The sequence below is a fragment of the Gossypium arboreum genome, chromosome 12 (genome assembly GCF_025698485.1).
Source record: "Gossypium arboreum isolate Shixiya-1 chromosome 12, ASM2569848v2, whole genome shotgun sequence".
Classification (NCBI taxonomy): domain Eukaryota; kingdom Viridiplantae; phylum Streptophyta; class Magnoliopsida; order Malvales; family Malvaceae; genus Gossypium; species Gossypium arboreum.
In genome coordinates, this window is record NC_069081.1 from 108,537,074 (window position 1) to 108,558,259 (window position 21,186).

The 21,186-nt window shown below is 37.9% G+C and overlaps 1 protein-coding gene across 1 annotated transcript; it reads right to left on the reverse strand.

Moving 5' to 3' along the window:
• Window positions 1-19,325: 19,325 nt before the first annotated feature.
• On the reverse strand, window positions 19,326-20,240 carry LOC108478020 (uncharacterized). The gene is made up of 2 exons (XM_017780460.1): window positions 19,851-20,240; window positions 19,326-19,772 (listed from the first exon to the last, which is right to left on the reverse strand). Exons 1-2 carry the CDS (start codon window positions 20,238-20,240, stop codon window positions 19,326-19,328), a joined length of 837 nt encoding a protein of 278 aa, XP_017635949.1.
• Between the last annotated feature and the right edge of the window lie 946 nt (window positions 20,241-21,186).

Genomic DNA, 21,186 nt, shown 5'->3' on the forward strand with positions numbered 1-21,186 from the left:
ACTGAACCACATATAGTGAACCTTAGGAGCTATCCTTGGGTGGAGCCACGCCAAGCCTTAGTATTTACCCGTATATGCGTTGTAATCATCGTTTATGTGCTTTCATTTTATTACTATTATTTGATACTAACCTGTGTTTTGTTTTGATTATGTTTTGCATGACATTGCATACTAAAAGAGGTGTTGATTCGTATTTAATTACTAAGTTAGAAAGTTTGACATGGAGAATGAATTTCTTAGTAAAGTCGAGGATAATGCGGCTGTTCGTGTATGGTCAGAGAAGCTACAATCAGAGAAATGAGATAGCTTAGCAGAAGGATATATATCAGAGTTGCAGGAATTCACTCGCGTCAATGTAGCACAGAATGAGCTGCAATATTTGAGAGATATATGGGCTCGTTGGGATGAAGGGACCAAGCAGTTGTTTTATCAAAGCTATGGTGATATATCCTACTTGCTAGACATTAGAGTGGATAAGCATTTATTCTGAGTTATGGTTCAGTTTTGGAATTCTGCTTACAAGTGTTTCACTTTCAGAGAAGTGGATTTAGTACCTACCATGGAGGAATACACTACCCTGCTCAGCTGTCCGAAAGTTCAAGTTAAAAAGACTTATGCCAGGGTTTTTAATGGTCAGACTTTCGTAAAGAAATCGATGAACATTTCAAGGATGAACGAGTCTTGGGTCACTGCTCAGATTCAACAAAAAGGAGTAGTAAATGTATCCCTTGGGAGAATCTGCGAGATTTGGTTTTAACGCATCTAGATGAAAGAAAGAGGGTTGATATCTTCGCCTTAAGCATCTACAGATTGGTAATTTTTCCTAAGGCTTTAAGGCACGTGGATGAGGCAGTCATTGACTTATTTGATCGTCTTGAGAAGGGAATCACACATGTATCGGCAATATTGGCTGAGACGTTCAGATCCTTGAGTACATGTCGGAAGACGGGTGAGGGGCAGTTTATTGGATGTGTACAACTATTGATGGTGTGGTTTCATGGGCACTTTTGGAAGGTAGACAAGGTTTCTTACCGGGTCTTTTCCGAAGGTTATTCCCCGTTAAAAGAAGAGGAAGCCATACAAAGGAGAGAGGATATCTCAGAGGAGAAGTGGATGGAAATTCTTTAAAACTTTAAGGAGGGAGATATTGAGTGGAGAGCTTATTGGATGGTCCCTGATGAGATCATGTATCGATGTGGGAACTTTGATTGGGTGCTGTTGTTAGGAATTTGGGGAGCTACTGGGTACACTCCATTTCTTGCACTAAGGCAATATAAATTGAGGCAGTTTGTACCCACGACCTACAGACTTGCTCAGTGTGAATTCTCCTTTAAAGGTGCCCACTATAAGAAGAAAGTTTGGGAGCTATCAGATGCTTGGAAGCAAAATCGTTGGATGAAGAGGTTGGCTGTCAGTTCCATGGTGACGCCCGAGTATGATGGATGGTTTAGAAAGAGGGTTAATGATAATGTTCCTAGACCAAGCTTGGAAAATACTCGACCTATGGTGGAACAACTACAAATCGGCCCTTCAGAGTTGGAAATTATAAAGCAAGACTTCGAGAAGAAGAGTTCAGAGTTTAGGAAAAAGATCGAACAATTGGAGGAAGAGAAGATGCACCTGAGATTAGACGCTGATGTTCAGAGGTCAGAGGCTAAGAAGTGGAGAAAAGGGAAAACTGAGGCCGAAGAAGATCTAGACAGCTTGAAGACTGACTATAAGAAGTTACGTCTGTCTATGAGGACTGCAGGGTTAGGTAAGACTTCCGAACAATGGCACCATGAAATTCGAGAAGAAAAGACCAAGGTCGACCGATGGGAAAGGAAATTCCGAGAAGCTTAGGCGCGAAATGAAGATTTAGAGAAGAGTCTGTCAGAGAGCAGAAATGAGCGAGGTGAATTATAGGCTAGGGTGGCAAAACTCGAGAAGTCTCTTCATCAGTACCGAAACCATAACACCGGAATGGAATTGAGGGCAAGCTTGAGCAAGATAGAAGAAATGAAAGGAAAAATAGAAGAATTAGAAGCGTCACTTCAAAACTGTGAGATGCGGATTCAGTTTTTTGAGGCAAATGAGGACCGTTGGAAAGAGCAGCTTCACTATGCGCAACACGAAGTCAAAAACAGGGATTACCTTATGGGGGAAGCCATAACCCAGATTCGGGGGGTAGCTGAATATTTGCAAGCTTTAGTGATACAGGCGGACACACTGAGCGAGAAGTTCGAGTTGGAGTCAGATCGTGGGCAGGAGCTAGCTTCGTTGCTTAGGAAAATTAAGACTTTAAGCATTAGAGCGAAATTTTATTTGTAACTCAACTTTATGTAAAAGAATTTTATTTTCTAGTGAAGTTTTCTAAAGGGAATTGAATCAAAATTGATGCCTCCTTTACATTCATGCATTTGCATTACATCACATCATTATGTATTAAAGGTCATAAAAGGGTTCTAATTAATTAAAAATCATTTCAATAACCTGGAAACCAACGAAAACCAACCAACTACGCACCCCTACGGTATAAGGAAAAAGTCAATGGATAAAAGACTTGAGAAATTAGAGTAAATGCAAAGAGACATGTAGGAACAAATGCAGTCTCAGATGCAAGAGCAACTAGCCAAGATTTAGCGAGAGATGAAGGAGAAAATGATGGAATCCCAAAGAGAAATGATGAGTCAGTTATCTCAATTACTGATGGGAAGAATGGATAAGGGAAAGGGCCCCATGGACAATGTTGAAGAAACTAATGAAGATTCTCAATACCCCCTAGCTTCACTCTGACACATGTACCGATGAAGCCCGAGATTAATCTACCAAGGCCATCTGTTACGATCATGCCTCAGCAGATTCAGGCTGGAGCTTCGATACCGATGAATTTATAAGCTGGCTCAGGCTCTAACCTTGTTAATAACCCGAATTATCCGCTTGTTCTCGATTTGGATGAAGTTGCAGAAGGAAAAAAGACGAGGATAGAATAGCAAAAATAATTGGAAGAACGGTGTAAATGGCTGGAGGACAAATTCAAAGCTATGGAAAGCGCCGACAGTCATCACGGGATTGATGGTAAGGACCTGAGTTTGGTCCCAGACTTGGTCCTTCCCCCCAAATTCAAAATCCCTGAATTCGAGAAATACAATGGAACGAGCTGCCCTGAAGCTCACATCACTATGTTCTGCAGGCAAATGACAGGATACGTTAACAATGACCAGCTATTAATTCACTGTTTTCAGGACAGTCTAGTTGGGGTGACATCTAAATGGTCTAATCAATTGAGCGTGCCAAAATTAACTCATGGAAAGACTTGGCTTAGGCCTTTATGAAACAGTATAGTCATGTGACGGACATGATCTCCGATAGGATCACACTCTAGATATGAAGAAGAAATCAAATGAAAGTTTCAGGCAGTACGTATAAAGATGGAGAAAATTGGCCATACAAGTTCAGCTGCCACTTCTAGAAAAGGAAACCACGATGCTCTTTATCAACATCTTGAAGGCCCCTTTTATCACCCATATGTTGGGAAGCACCACCAAGAGCTTCTCAGACATAGTGATGATGGGTGAAACGATTGAAAATGCTGTGAGGAGTGGTAAGATAGAAGCAAGAGAAAGTACCAGAAAATTGACACCGAGGAAAAAAGATAATGAAGTGAACAACACGAGCATATTCAGTAAGGGTCAGTCCAAGTCACTCACCGTAAGTCAACCAAAGACGGTGACCACTAATCAACATAGCACTGTGAGACAAGAATCCAACGTGAGGGAGAACACGGAAAAGCCACAGTTCACCCCCATACCCATGATGTATAGGGAGCTGTACCAGAACCTATTCAACGCTCATGTAGTGTCCCCTTTTTATTTGAAGCCACTGCAGCCCCCGTATCCCAAATGGTATGACACAAACTCCCAATGTGAATACCACGCGGGAATCACCGGGCATTCGATCGAAAATTACACCGCATTCAAGAAAGTAGTTGAAAAACTCATTAAAATGGGGATTGTGAGGTTTGATGACCCAGCCGTACCCAATGTAGCAGGAAACCCGCTCCCCAATCATGCCAACCAAGGAGTGAACAGGATAAGCGAAGGCAAGAATAAGAAGATCAAATGTGAGGTTGCAAAGGTCAGGACCCTATTGAGACGAGTGTGGAAGGAGATGGTCAAGAGAGGGTTGATCGTGTTGGATTCAAAAGAAGAATCTGAAGAAGGGAGGAACTATTGTGAGTTCCACAACAAGGTGGGGCATGAAATCTAAGAGTGTGTGGAGTTCAGGGCCCTCGTACAGAACATGATGAATAATAAAGAAATGGAGTTTTATGAAGAGACCGAAAACCCTAGAGAGGGAAATATATGTGCATCGGAAAGAGAATCGATGGCACACAACCAAACAGCTAACTATCCCGTGGTCATCATATCATGAACCAAAAGTAATGAAACTGGAGTGCAAATACCACCGAGGGTCATAATCCAAAGACCTGCAGTCTTCCCCTACAAAGATAGCAAAAGGGTCTCATAGAATTATGATTATAACGTGACGATTCCGAGAAAGGAAAGTTTGGTTGACGTTTCAAAAGAGGATCAAGATAGGGGCTCCTATACACGTAGTGAGAGACGTTACAATACAGCAAATGAGAAGGTACAACCTGTAAAAGGAAAGGCCCCAGCGGTCGAAGAGATAAAGAAAAAAGCGACTGAATCTGAACCTCCTGTTAATGAGCCAGTTAACGAGGAGGAGGCTAAGGAGTTTTTGAAATTCCTAAAACACAGCGAATACAGTGTGGTGGAACAGTTACGTAAACAACCAGCTCGTATCTCGGTGCTGGCCTTACTCCTGAGTTTGAAAGTCCATCGCAGCGCGCTGATGAAAGTCTTGAATGAAACATATGTTGCCAATGATATCTCCATCAACAAGCTGCACTGCTTGGTCAGCAACATAAGTGCCAACAATTATATCTTCTTCAATGACGACGAGATACCACTCGGTGGCATGGGGTCGACTAAAGCTTTACACATTACCACGCGTTGTAAGGGGTATACACTGCCAGGCATATTGATTGACAATGGGTCAGCCTTGAATGTCCTACCATGGAGTACGCTAAACAGATTACCTATAGACATCTCTCACATGAAGGAGTGCCAGAACATAGTGAAAGCATTCGATGGTACGGAGAGAAGGGTGATGGGAAGAATCGAGGTACCTCTTCAGATCGGGCCAAACACATATGAGGTGGATTTTCTAGTGATGGATATCAAGCCCTCATACAACTGCTTATTGGGGAGGCCCTAGATACATTCAGTTGGGGCAATACCTTCATCGTTGCATCAAAAGTTGAAGTTGGTATCAGAGGGGTGGTTGATAACGATCAATGCTGAAGAGGATATCATTGTAATTGTAAGCAGTAATGCGCCCTATTTAGAGACAGATGACGAAGCAATCGAATGCTCATTTCGGTCTTTGGAATTTTTTAATGCAACGTTCATTGTCGAGGGAAACAAGATTCCGACGCCGATATTATCCAAAACTACGAGGATGAGCCTACAGTTGATCGTTGGAAAAGGGGCCCTACCCAGAAGAGGACTTGGGAGATATCTCCAAGGAAGGGTGGAAATACCGGTATTGAAGGATAAGAGAGACCGCTTCGGCTTAGGATTTAAGCCAGATGCAAGACGAAGGAGAAGGGAGCCGGAAAAGAAGCAAGAAAGAAGGAGAGCATGGTTAACGGGGGAGGAAATCAAATAGGAGCTAATGATATTCCCCCATATATCAAAAAATTTTGTGTTCGGAGGAATCATTCATCCTGAGCGGGGCACGCCAAGAAAGGAAGTCATAGAGGAAATGTTGGAAAGCTTAGACATCAACGCCATATATGAAGAAGAGACTGGAGGAGAAAACTTTTCAGGCATTTGCCCCTACATACTTGGAAGTGTTCTGGATAACTGGACTGCGGAAGAGATTCTTGTAGTTTTTAGAACTGACACAGAGTAATGTCCAAAACACACTTATTACTCTAGGCCTAGGAGTAATAAGAATCTTTTGTGAAATAAGCTTATGTTTAAAAAATTTATTTTAATGAAATGCACAATTATTATCATTTTGAGCAGATGTTCTTTCATTCTTTCAATTTCATTCATAATCATATCATACAAACGATTACTTTCGGATTCTTTTGTTATTCAAACGTTCTTCTAAATATTCTTTCATTCTTCATTCATAATTATACAGATAAATGTTCTTGAATTCTTTTGATTCTTTGTATCTTCCTTCATCCTCATAACAGGTCCCCAGATATTAATGATACGAGTGACACTGCTAGTGGCTTAAAATCTCCTTTTGAGCGAAATATGTGTATGGAGGATTCTCAGGATTTCGAAAATGACCAAGGCTGTAACCTATCTCCTGATTTGTTAAGGATGGTAGAATAAGACGAGAAACAAATCCTACCTCACAAAGAATCAGTAGAAATTGTGAGCTTAGGAGAGGGAAAAGAGGTGAAGATCGGAACTTATATCACCATGGAGATGAAGTGAGACCTTATTGAATTACTTCAAGAATTCAAAGATGTCTTCGCATGGTCATACTAAGATATGCTCGGGTTGAATACTTATTGTCAAAACCCTTTTTTATTTTAAAAATAATGGGGATCGACTTTGAAAAACATAAATGTGGAGTCGCCACCAATCTCTTGATTTAGGTGTGATTGGGCCACCTACTAAAACGCTTTATTCCAAAAAAATAAACTTGGTTCACGTAAAATAAAAAAAATGGGTTCGGGAGTCGATTACACATGAGGAAGGGTTAGCACCCTCATTACGCCCAAGAATTGATACCAAATTGATTTGATGTTGTCAAAAGGTTTTTTAAAGAAAGGATTTTTCAAAGTATGATTTTTTTTTTAAAATGTTTGAATAGTTCAAATTAGCAGTCAAAATTCTCTCGTTTCAAAGATATGCAGTATCATATCCAGCACGATTGGATACGATCCTTTATACCTTTAAAAATACGATTGATTTTTGACTTTTGAAAACTCGTACACTAAAATTATAAAAGGTTATCCAAATATTCAGCTCACTGAAAAAATCATACCCAGCACGATTGAGCACGATTTTTCGAATTCCCAAATATTGGATATTGCCTTATTTCAGAATTTTTGAATAATAAAGAAAATTGGAAATTCGCTCAAAACACGTTTATTTGTTTTAAAAAGATAGAATACTTAATGCATTGTAACAAAATATTTGTATAAAAAAGGGTTAATGAGTATGAAATAATATACGCACATATAGTACAATAAACCTCACTTAATAAATCCAACAATTATGTACAATTATTCTAAGTACAATGTGACCAAAAATTCTTTAAACATGGATAGTGAATAATTAATACAAAAATAATGTACACAATAATTGACATGACACAATATAAAATGATGCACAAAAATATGTACAAAATAAAATGGAATTAGAAATTAATATAGTATAAGACATTTTCAACATAAAGATGAATTAATGACCACATAATATATATATATATATATATATATATATATATATATATATATATATATGTACACAATAATTGACATGACACAATATAAAATGATGCACAAAAATATGTACAAAATAAAATGGAATTAGAAATTAATATAGTATAAGACATTTTCAACATAATGATGAATTAATGACCACATAATATATATATATATATATATATATATATATATAAGTTGACAAATTTGCATAAAAACTTGGGATATATGTTTATTGAAATAGTTATTCTAAAAAAAGCTTAAATTAAATTCTATATAAATTATTTAAAACACAAATTCATTCAAAAATTGACAATATACATGATAACTTAAATAATATATTAAATATGAAGGAATAACAATACATGACGAAGTATAGCACACATGATAGATTTTTTATTAGAAACATGCGTATAAAAATAAACATAGGAATAATCATTTTAAAAAAATAGTATGAAATTAATAGTACATGTAAAATTAGATTATCATATAAATTATATACATACCATTATACTTAAAAATATTTAGAGGAGATGCTAAATAACATACTGGGATAACATAATATGGAGAAACATTTCAAAATAACAAATTTATAAATACAAAGATGGAGTTCTAAAACAGTATCATATATACATAAAAACATTTAAATGAGATACAACATAATATATTAAAATAATATGACATAAAGAGTAATTTCAAAATAATAATTTTATAAACACAAAATGAAGTTCTCAAGTAACTTCACATACATAATTAAATGAATTTTAAAACAATAAGCATTTTAAAATAAAAACCTCATTAAAATGAAATATGCACAAAATATTTTTATATAAATGATTTAAACAATATAATATAAAATAGCTATCCCAACATAATTTAACATACATAGATGAGAAAAATTAAATGAATTCTCAAAATGATAATGAATAAAAGACTTGATTTAAATAATATGAGTACAAGTAAAAAATTGAATTAAACATTATGCAAAGCATTAAAATTTTATAATTAAAATTAGACTACAACTTAAATACAGACACAAATGCAGAAAAACATTAACATAGATCAAATATAAAAATTAAATGAATTTTAAATAATCAAGTATTATAAATTAAAGTCTTATTAATACAAGTATAAATACATATAAGTCATTCAAGGAAATATTTTACAAACCAAGAGGATCAACACATGTACAAACAGTAAGTGTATGGTAAGTTATACAAATTGAAGCTGAATTAAAATTGAGTTAAAATATGAAGGATAATTTAAAAATAAGCTTTCGATTATTATTTGGCCTGCTGATTTTTCTTTGCAGCCTTTGCAGTCTTTGAAGAACCATTTCAGCCTTGATCTTCCTTCAACTTCAATTCCAACGAAGCAAAGAGAAGATCCTTGGCATACTCGCACGGTATTGCTCCATTCCTTTGTTTTTTTTTTTAAAAGATGCAATAATGATGTATTCTAAAAAACAAATTGAAAAAGAAATAAAAGGAAAAAAATTAGAGAAACTCGAATCGGAAATCACCTTGAACTTTGACTGATTTCCTTTGTTTGATTAATATGCGTAGTGTGCGTAAAAAAATGGCAGGTACATCAATGGCTTTTATAGCCAGATTTACAAAATAAATAAAAATAAAAAAAAAAAAAATCCTATTTTCCTACTGTCATCTGCTATGAATTCTGTTATTGGCTCCTTCTGGTGTGTTCTTTTGCAGGCTCGGTTGTACAGAGGAGCGGGGAGACGTGCGAAGGAGGCCGTGCGAGGAGCCACTTGTGGGTGCCCTAACTCTTTGGCCTATTCTGGCACGTTCCAGAAGCTTCTAGTGTTGTTGAGATAATTTTAGGTGTATTGGGCCTCCGGTTTTAGGGTTTATTTAATTGGGTCATAATTGGGTTAAGGGTGTTTGTTCAATTGGGTTAGAAAGTTTATTATTTGGCCTGATGGTGTGTAAAACTTGGACATTATTATGGATATTTGGACTTTAATTTTTAGTTTATTTTGTGTTTGTTGTTTTTTCCTTTTTTGATTTTTGGTATAAGCCCGGACAAAAATTGGGCCTTACAATTGCCCCTCTTTGCTCATTGTCATGTAATGAGAATAGAGCAAAGACTTTAAAAGTACCAATTTCGCCCATTTTGCTGAATCTTGACTGTAACTTTAGAGACATAAGACCAGTAGCTCAAATCTGCTCCATCGCTGATACCTGGAAATAAGATCTTCAATCTTTAGTCTGCTTCTTTGCTACCTCAAGAAGATAAGACTCCAATCGCCAACATGCTCTCTTGCTACCTCAGAGAGATAAAGTTAGTAGCTAAAATCTGCTCCACTGCAACTTCAGGGAGATAATTCAATTCTCAGTCTGCTTCCTTGCTACTTCAGGAAGATAGGACTTAATCTTCAACCTGCTCTCTTGCTACCTCAGAGAGATAAGGTTAGTGGTAGAATCTACTCCATTGCCGATACATGGAGATAAGATTCACCATCTTCGATCTGCTCTGCTACTGTTTAGGGAGATAAAATCTTCAATTCCCAGTCTGCTTCCTTGCTACCTGAGGAAGATAAGGCTCATTCTTCAACCAGCCCTCTTGCTACCTCAGAGAGATGAGGTTGGTGGTAAAATCTACTCCATTGCCGATACATGAAGATAAAACTCACCATCTACGAAGATCTACTCTGCTGCGATCTCAAGGAGATAAAATTTTCAATTCTCAGTCTACTTCCTGGCTACCTCAAGAAGATAAGACTCATTCTTCAACCTACTCTCTTGCTACCTCAGAGAGATAAAGCTTAGGGCTTAAATCTCATCCATTACCAATACATGGAGATAAGATTCACCTTTTTCGATCTGCTCCGTTACTGCTTAGGGAAATAAGATCTTCAATCTTCAGTCTGCTTCCTTGCTACCTTAGGAAGATAAGACTCATTCTTCAACCTGCTCTCTTGCTATCTCAGAGAGATGAGGTTGGTGGTAAAATTTTCTCCATTACCGATACATGGAGATAAGACTTACCATCTGCGAAGATCTAATCCGCTGCAATCTCAGGGAGATAAAATCTTTAATCTTCAGTCTACTTCCTTGCTACCTCAGGAAGATAAGACTCATTCTTCAACCTACTCTCTTGCTACCTCAGGGAGATGAGGCTGGTGGTAAAATCTGCTCCATTGCCGATACATGGAGATAAGATTCACCATCTGCAAAGATCTGTTCCACTGCAATCTCAGGGAGATAAAATCTTCAATTTTTACCAATGTCATTACACTGTCCTCTGGGAACCTATCCTGTAGACTCCATTTTATATGCACATGCTTATGCAGGATAATTAGGATGCTATGATTGAAATGAACCCAATACTCCTAACTAAATGTGTTATGAATGAATATATGCAAAAATGGGGATGATTCCATTTTAACAATTTAGGGTATCGTCACTCGTTGTTCATTAATATGCTGTTACTGACGCATTTGCTCAACCATCATCTTGACGGAGTATCCCAAAGACAAACCTATCTTGTCTGGCGAACTTGCCCCACTGTAATTCCAACATCCCTTCTACTACTCTTTTTGAGACAAAACATTGCAACTCATAGTTGAATTTTTCCTCTTGGTCAATTTGCTACCTCACTCCTCAGGTGTTATAGCCAAATGTGTATTTTTGATCTTTGTATGAATACAAAACATCATTTCCCTTTTCTCAAGAATAAATTTGTGTCATCAATACTATATCTTGCCTGTTGCTCCATCATCATTTGGAAAAAGATCTCAAGAAGACAATTTGTCAAATATATCCTTGAACTTGAGCATATTCTAAACAATTATTCCATTTCATATTCTTGCATTATCTAGAAACTCCTAGAATAATATGCAAAACTTCTATTGTGAAAACATTACTAGTTCATTCATCATTATGTCGATGCAACATGCTTGCAATCAAATCGTAATAAAGGACAAGAATGGAATTAAACTTGAGCTCAAAGTAAATCATCAAAAGAGCAACCATGGCCATTAATTTGGGAATGTATATCTTGAAAAAGAAGGTATAATTCAAAGATAACTAATTTGCTGAAAATGAAGACGAGGTACCCTTATTATCGCAATCTGAGCTTCTCTATACGAACTTCTTGAAGACAATTCAAACTCGACATGTGTTTAAGAGATCAGAAGCACTTTATCAACACCCCAAGATGCAACATACCCTCTTCATGGTTAATTCAAGTATAGCAAGACCACCGCCTTCTCACTTTGGATCTATATTTGAGCCGCCCTTTTCGGGTTTTCAACTCAAATCCCCTTTGGTCACAAGGCGCCCTTTGCGGGTTTTCACCTTGGCCTCTCCTTTTTCTCTTTTTCTTTCTTTTTTCTTTTTATTATTTAGTCTTAAAGCGCCATTTGCGGGTTTTCACTTTAGACTCCTTTTTTTTTCTTTTTTTTTTAGAGAAAGTCTCAAAGCGCCCTTTGTGGGTTTTCACTTTGGCTTATTTCCCTTGTTAAGTGTAGTACTTTTTGACTGAATCCGAGTTCATTGGATTAGACAAATTTCTTCCATCCATTTCGGCTAAGATTAATGCACCACCGGAGAAAGCTTTTTTTACCACATAAGGCCCCTCCCAATTCGGCATCCATTTTCCTCTGAAATCCTTTTGTATGGAAAGAATTTTCTTTAAAACTAAATCTCCCTCATGAAACTCTCTTGGGCGAACCTTTTTGTCATAAGCCCGCATCATTCTTTTTTGATATATTTGTCCATGTTGAATAGCCTTTAGCCTCTTTTCCTCAATCAAATTCAACTAATCATATCGAGACAGTATCCATTCTGCTTCATCTAACTTCAATTCTGACAAAACTCGAAGAGAAGGTATCTCCACTTCAATGGGTAGAACTGCTTCCATTCCATAGACCAATGAAAAAGGTGTTGCCCCAGTAGAAGTTCTGACAGATGTTTGATAAGCATAGAGGGCAAATGGCAACTTCTCATGCCAATCTCTGTAAGTTTCAGTCATTTTCCTCACAATTTTCTTGATATTTTTATTGGCTACTTCCACAGCCCCACTCATCTTTGGCCGATATGGTGATGAATTATGATGTCTGATCTTGAACTGACTGCAAACCTCTGCTATTGTGCTATTGTTTAAATTTAACGCATTATCAGATATGATCCTCTCAGGCATTTCATATCGACATATAATTTCCTTCTTTACGAATCTGCTGACTGCCGATTTAGTTACATTGGCGTATGAAGTAGCCTCCACCCACTTGGTAAAATAATCAATAACCATAAAAATGAAATGATGCCCATTTGAAGCCTTCGGTGAAATTGGCCCTATGACATCCATACCCCATATGGAAAATGGCCATCGAGAAGTCATAACATGCAAAGGCGAGGGAGGTACATGAATCTTATCACTATAAATTTGACAATTGTGACATTTCTTGGCATAATTGATGCAATCTCCTTCCATGGTCGACCAATAATATCCAAATCTCATAATTTGTCTGGCCATTGTGAACCCATTGGCGTGTGTTCCACAAACACCTTCGTGCACTTCTTCCAAAATTTTCTTGTACTCCAAGGCATCTACACATCTCAAAAGTACCTAATCCTTCCTTCTTTTGTACAGGATCTCTCCATCTAAAACATAATCGCAGGTGAGCCTTCTCAACGTTCTTTTTTCATTCTCTGTGGCTTGATCTGGATATTCACGGTTTCTCACATATTGCAATATATCCTGATACCAAGGATAATCACCTCTTTCTTCTTCCTCTATATTATAACAATAAGATGGGGCCTCATAAATACTCATCTGAATGGGCTTCACATCCTCTTGTCTGCTTACTTTGATCATGGAAGCCAAAGTAGCCAAAGCATCTGCCATCTGGTTTTCATCGCGCGGGAGGTAATTGAAAGTAATATCATCAAACTCTTCAACTAACCCCAACACCAGCCTTCTATAATTGATTAGTTTGGCGTCTCTTGTCTCCCATTCACCTCGAAGTTGGTAAATTACCACCGCAGAATCTCCATATACTTCCAATGCCTTGATCTTGCGTTCTATAGCTACCTTGAGCCCCATGATACATGCTTAATATTCGGCCATATTATTCATACAATCAAAATCCAATTTACATGTGAATGGATAATGATCTCCATCTGGGGATACCAAAACTGCCCCAACTCCATTACCTACAGCGTTTAAGGCTCCATCAAAATTCAACTTCCAAAAGTGACTTTTTATAGTGCCTTCTTCAACAACTGCCACATACCCTATCTCCTCATTAGGGAAGTCAAAATTTAAGGGCTCATAATCTTCTAGAGCTCGGCTGGCCAGAAAATCTACTATTGCGCTTCCCTTCACAACCTTCTGACTCACGTAAATTATGTCAAATTTAGAAAGTAAAATTTGCCACCTAGCCATCCTACCATTCAAGGCATTTGACTCCATCATATACTTTAGAGGATCCAACTTTGAGATTAGCCAGGTTGTATGGTACAACATATATTGCCTCAATCTTCGTGCTGTCCAAACTAAAGCGCAACACAATTTTTCAATAGGCAAATATCTCAACTCACACTCAGTGAATTTCTTACTGAGGTAATATATCGCCGTTTCCTTTCTTCCTGATTCGTCATGTTGACCAAACACACATCCCATTGAATTACCAAGCACGGTTAAATACAATATCAACGGCTTGTCTGAACTTGGGGGTGATAACACTGGAGGACTTGACAAATATTCTTTAACTTTATCAAAAGCCTTTTGACATTCCTCATCCCATTCTCCTGGGTTATGTTTTTTAAGAAGACGGAATATAGGGTCACATTTCTCTGTTAATTGAGAAATAAACCTCGCAATGTAATTTAGTCTTCTAAGGAAACCTCGAACTTCTTTTTGAGTGCGCGGTGGAGACAATTCCTGTATAGCTCAGACTTTATCCGAATCAATTTCAATTCCCTTCTCACTGACCACAAAGCCCAATAGCTTTCTGGATCTAGCCCCAAAACTATATTTTGTTGGATTAAGCTTTAACTGAAACTTTCTCAATCTCATGAACAACTTTCTCAACACTTCAATGTGCTCCTTTTCAGTTCGAGATTTGGCTATCATATCATCAACATACACTTCGATTTCCTTATACATCATATCATGGAATAAAGTCACGATAGCTTTTTGATAAGCTACTCCGGCATTCTTTAATCCAAATGGCATCACCTTGTAACAGAACGTACCCCACAAGGTTATGAAGGTAGTCTTCCCCATATCTTCAGGATGCATCTTTATCTGATTGTACCTTGAGAAGCCATCCATGAAGGAAAACAAAGAGTAGCCAGCCGTATTGTCTACTAGCGTATCAATATGAGGCAAAGGGAAATTGTCCTTTGGGCTTGCCTTATTTAGATCTCTATAATCTATACACATTCGCACTTTGCCGTATTTCTTAGGAACAGGCACAACATTGGCTGTCCATTCTGAGTATTTGATCACCTGAAGAAATCCCGCATCAAATTGCATTTTGACTTCCTCTTTGACCTTTAAGACAATATCTGGCCTCATTCGTCGAAGCTTTTGCTGTACTGGCTTACAATCTGCTCTTATAGGAAGGCAATGTACTGTAATATCATGGCTTAACCCGAGATATCCTGGTATGACCACGCAAAAACATTTTTGAATTCCTGAAGTAACCCAACAAAGTCTCGCTTTGTTTCTTCAGCTATGCATGTTTCAATTTTTACAACTTTCCCCTCTTCCAAAGTCACCATGTCTATGGTTTCTTTATAAGGTAAAATTTGTTTTTCCTCTTGTTCTACCATCCTTAACAAGTCCGGAGATAAATCACAATCTCTGTCATCTTCAAAGTCTTGAGATCCCTCTAAACACATGTCTTGCTCAAATAGTGATTCTAAGTCAGTAACAGCGTCGCTCATGACATTGATATCCAGGGACCTATTATAGGTACAAGAATATACAAAGAATGAATAAATTTGGTAATTATTATTTTGTATGATATGTTTACGAATAAAAGAATGATTGAAGAAAGAATCAAGATAATTATTTAGATAGAAAGAATAACACAATTGCTTGTGAAAAGAATAATATTTACTCAAAATGATGGCAAAAAAATGTACTTCATTGAAATAATGATGTTTGAACATGAGCCTATTTCACAAAGAAATCTTTATTATTTCTAGGCTTAAAACAACAAGTTTGTTTCGAACATTACTCTGAGTAAGCTCTAAAAACTACAGGAAGATCCTCCGCAGTCCAATTGTCTAGAATGCTCCCAGGTTCATATGGACGAATATTTGACGAAATCCCCTCTTCAATTGTCTCTTCAAATATGGCATTGATGTACATATTTTCCAATGCTTCTTCCATGCTTTCTTTCTCTAACATCCCTTGTTCAGGATAAATAATGCCCCCGGATACAAAAGACTTAGAAATATGATGAATTATCATGGGCTCCCACTTGATTTCCCCACCACTCACTCGTGCTCTTCTTCTTTCTTGCCTTCTTTCTAATACATTATTTCTTTGCCTTGCGTCTGGCTTGAAATCCAAACCAAAGCGATCTCGTTTGTCTTTTAGCATTGGAACTGCAATTCTTCCTTGAAGATATCTTCTAAGTCCTTTTCCTGATACAGGTCCCCGGCCTACCATCAACTATAAACCCATCATCGTAGATTTAGACATTTTCGGCTCTAAAATTCCACTTCCTTCAGTGATGAATGTTGCATTCACAAACTCCAAAGACCGAAAAGAACACTCAATGGCTTCCTCATCTGTCTCTACATACGATGCATCACTGCTTACGGCCGCGATAATATCTTCTTCAGTATTTATCGTTATCAACCGCCCTTCCGACACCAGCTTTAGCTTTTGATGTAATGATGAAGGCACTGCCCCTGCCGCATGTATTCAAGGTCTCCTCAACAAGTAGTTGTAAGAGGGCTTAATATCCATTACTAGAAAATTTACCTCATATGTGGTTGGGCCAATTAATAAAGGTACCTCTATTCTCCCTATGACTCTCCTCTCCGTGCCATCAAATGCTCATACTATGTTCTGACATCCTTTCATGTGAGAACTATCCACAGGTAACTTGTTTAGTGTGGACAAAGGCAACACATTCAACGCTAAATCATTATCTACCAATACCCCCGACAACGTGTATCCTTTACATCTGGTAGTTATATGCAAAGCTTTGGTAGATCCCATTCCTCCTGGTGGACTCTCATTATCATTGAAAAAGATAAAGTTGTCTGCACTTATGTTGTTAACCAATCGATCCAACTTATTGATGGAATTATCGTTGGTTACATATGTCTCGTTTAGCACATTTATCAATGCACTCCGATGCACCTCTGAACTCAGGAGTAAAGCCAATATAGATATGCTGGCTGGCTATTTACGCAACTGTTCCACCACACTGTACTCGTTATGTTTCATAAATTTCAGTTCATTAACAGGTAAATCAAGTTCAACTGCTTTTCCTTTCTTTTGCTCGATCAGCACATTCTTTTTTTTCACCGGTTCTATTCGGGTATCATATCGTCTTTCACTACGTGTGCGAGAGCCTATATTTTGATCCTCCTTTAACAGGCTAGCTGAACTCTCCTTTCCCGGGATTGTCATATTACAGTCATAGTTCCAGGGGACCTGTTTACTATCCTTGTAAGAAAAAACTGCTGGCTTCTGAATTATAATCTTTGGCGTCATTTGAACTCCTGCTTCATTCTTAGAACGCTAGATAATGACTACAGGATAATTGAATTTTGGACTTGATGTGGATTCCGACGCACATATATACTCCTCCTCATTGACCTCTTCATAAAACTCCATTTCCTTGCTGTCCATCAGGCCCTGAATAACAGCTCTGAATTCTTCACATTCTTGAGTTTTCTGTCCCTCTTTATGATGGAACTCACAATAATTCTCCATCCCATCATCATTTCTTTCTGTATTTGAAGTAACTAACCCCCTTCTTGCCATCTCTTTCCAAACTCGTCTCAAAAGGGTCTTTACTTCTGAAACATACCTCTTGGTCCTCTTTCCAATACCTCCATCTATTGCATTTACCCCGCTATCAGTATGATTAGGCAGTAGATTTTCAGAACTGGGCACATCATGAAATTTCACAATACCTATCTGGATAAATCTCTCAACCAGCTTCTTAAAAATGGTGCAATTTTCTATCGAATGACCCACAATTCCTGCGTGATACTCACATTGAGCATTAACATCGTACCATTTAGGGAACGGAGGCTGCAATGGCTTTAAGTAAAAAGGTGCCACCACATGTGCATCGAACAAACTTTGATATAACCCTTTGTATGTCATGGGAATTGGTGTAAATTAAATCTTCTCATTATTCTGCCTGGTTCCTGACTCCTGCCGTGATGAACCCTGACCGGCAGTTGTCACTTTTGGTTGAATTACAGTAATAAACTTTGAATATCCCACGTTCGTATTGTTCACCTCATTCTCTTTCTTCCGTGGCACAGACCTTTTAGCACTTTCTCCTGCGTCTATCCTTCCATTTCTTATGGCATTCTCAATCATTTCTCCTGTCATGACCACATCCGCAAAGCTCCTCGTGGCACTTCTTAGCATATGAGTTATAAACGGAGCCTTTAAGGTGTTAATAAAGAGTATCGTAGTTTCTTTCTCTAAGAGCGGTGGCTGAACTGGAATGGCCATTTCCCTCCACCTCTGCGCATACTGCTTAAAACTTTTGTTTGGTTTCTTCTCCATATTCTGCAAAGTAATTCTATTGGGAGTTATATCTTTCACATGGCTGTATTGCTTCATAAACGCCTGTGCTAAATCTTTCCATAAACTAATTCTGTTTCGACTTAATTGATTGTACCATTTAGCAACTACCCCTACCAAGCTGTCTTAAAAGCAATGAATCAACAATTAATCATTATGAACATACCCTGTCATCCTTCTGCAAAACATAGTAATATGAGCTTCAGGACAGCTCGTTCCATTGTATTTCTCAAGTTCTAGCATCCTGAACTTGTATGGCAGTACTAAGTCTGGGACCAAACTTAGATTTTTTGCATCAATTTCCAGGTGTCTATCAACACCTTCCATTGCTCTGACCTTTTCCTCCAACCATTTACACCGTTCTTCTAACTGCTTTTGTGACTCCACCTTTGCTCTTTCCTCTTTCGCGACCTCATCCAAATTAGGGACCATTGGATTATTTGAGTTGTTACTAGGATTATAACCTAAACCAGCTTGAAAATTTATTGGTACTGAAACCCCAGCTTGAAACTGCTGAGGCCTGATCGTAATAGATGGCTTCTGCACATTAATCTCAGATTGTGTCTGCACATGTATAGGAGTGAAACCAGGAGGATATTGAGGGTCTTCATTATTTTCCCCAACATTGTCCATAGGGCTTTTTCCCTTATCCACTCTTCCCATCAGCAATGGGACAACTGACTCATCATTTCTCTTTGGGACTCCATCATTTGTTCTTTCATCTCTTGCTGAATCTTAACCAGCTGCTCTTGCATCTGTGACTGCATTTGTTCCTGCATATCCTTTTGCATTTGCTCTAACTTTTCTAGTCTTTTTGTCCATTGACTTAGTCTTTTTCGTCGTACCGTAGGGATGCGTATTTGGTGTATTTTTGTTGGTTTCCAGATTACTGAGATAATTTTTAATTAATTAGAATCTTGTTATGATCTTTAATGCATATGATGTAATGTAATGCAAATGTATGAATGCAAAGAAGGCATCAATTCTGATTCAATTCCTTTTAGAAAACTTTACTAGAAAATAAAATTCTTTACATAAAACTGAGTTACAAATATGACTTTGCCCTAACACTCAGGGCCTTAATTTTCCTAAGCAACGAAGCTAATTCCTGTCCCCTATCTGACTCCAACTCGTACTTCACACTTAATACGTCTGTCTGTACCGCCAAAGACTGCAAATAATCAGCTACTTCTCGAATTTGTGTTACGGCTTCTCCCATGATATAATCCTTATTTCTAACTTGGTCTTGAGAATGATAAAGCTGATTCTTCCATTGCTCCTCATTTTCCTCTAAGAACCCAATCTTCATTTCACAACTTTGCAATGCTGCCTCTAACTCTTCTATTTTCCCTTTTATTTCCTCGATCTTACTTAAACTTGCTCTCAACTCTGTTACAGAATTGCGATTCCAGTATAAACATAGAGATCTCTCCAGTTCCGCTACTCTGGCTCTTAATTCATCTTTTTCATTCTTACTCTCCGACAGATTTCTCTCCAAGGTTTCATTCCGAGCTTAAGCGTCCTGGAACTTTTTTTCCCATTGATCAACCCTATTTCTTTTTTCTCAAACTTCTTGGCGCCATTGTTCCGAAGTCTTTCCTAATCCAACAGTCCTCATCAACAAGCGTAACTTCTTGTAATCTGTTTTCAAGCTTTCCAAATCTTCCTCAACTTCATTCTTCCTTTTCAGTAACTTTTCCTCCTCTGACTTTTGAATCTCCACATCTAACTTTAGGTGCATCTTTTCTTCTTCCAACTGCTCGATCTTCTTCCCAAACTCAGAACTCTTTTTCTCAAAATCTTGATTTATAGTTTCCAACTCTGACGGGGCAATTTGTAACTGTTCCTTCATTGGTCGAGCGCTTTCCAAACTTGGTCTAGGAATATTATCATTGACCCGTTTCCTAAACCATCCATTGTATTCAGGTGTTACCAAGGAACCAACAGTCAGCCTCTTCATTCAGCGCGTTTGCCTCCAAGCATCAGATAACTCTCGAACTTTCTTCCTATAGTGGTCTCCTTAATATGGGAATTTACACTAAGCTAGCCCGTACGTCGTAGGTATGAACTGCCTCGATTTATATTGCCTCAATGCAAGTAAATAAGTATATCCAGTAGCTCCCCAAATTCCTAACAATGGCACCCAATTATAGCTTCCACATCGATACAAGATTTCATCAGGAACCATTTAGAAAGCTCTCCACTCCACATCATCCTCCTTGAGATTCTGGAGAATTTTCATCCATTTCTCTTTTGAAATATCATCTCTCCTTTGCCTAGCCATTTCTTCTTTTAATGGGGAGTAACCTTCAGAGAAAACCCGGTACGAAACCCTATTCACTTTTCAAAAATACCTGTGAAACCATACCATCAACAACTATGCACATCCAATAAATCGACCTTCCCCTGTCCTCCGGCATATGCTCAAAGATCTAAACGTCTCGACCAGTATTGTCGGTACAGGTGTGACTCCCTTTTCGAGACGATCAAACAAATCAGTGACTACCTCATCAACATGCCTTAAAGCCTTAGGAAAAATTACCAATCCATAGATGCTTAAGGCAAAGATATCAACCCTTTTCTTTTCATTCGGATGCATCAAAACCAAATCTCTCAAATTTTCCCAGGGAATACACTTACTATCCCCCTTTTGTTGAATCCTAGCAGTGACCCAAGATTCACTCATCCCCGAAATATTCACTAACCTCTTCGCAAAGGTTTGACCATTAGAAACCTTAGCATAAACTTTTCTCACTTGAGCTTTTGGACTCCTCAACAAAGTAGTATATTCTTCCAAGGTAGGAACCAAATCTACTTCCCCAAAAGTGAAACAATTATAAGCAGAATTCCAAAATTGAGTCATACCTCGGAACAAACGCTTATCCACATTAACATCAAGCAAGTAT

Coding starts and splice junctions, on each gene's coding strand:
- LOC108478020 (XM_017780460.1), bottom strand. CDS start 20,240: ATGAAGAGGCTGACTGTTGGTTCCTTGGTAACACCTGAATACAATGGA. Junction 19,773..19,850: donor CGGAACAATGGCGCCAAGAA/GTTTGAGAAAAA, acceptor GAAACCTTGGAG/AGAAATCTGTCGGAGAGTAA.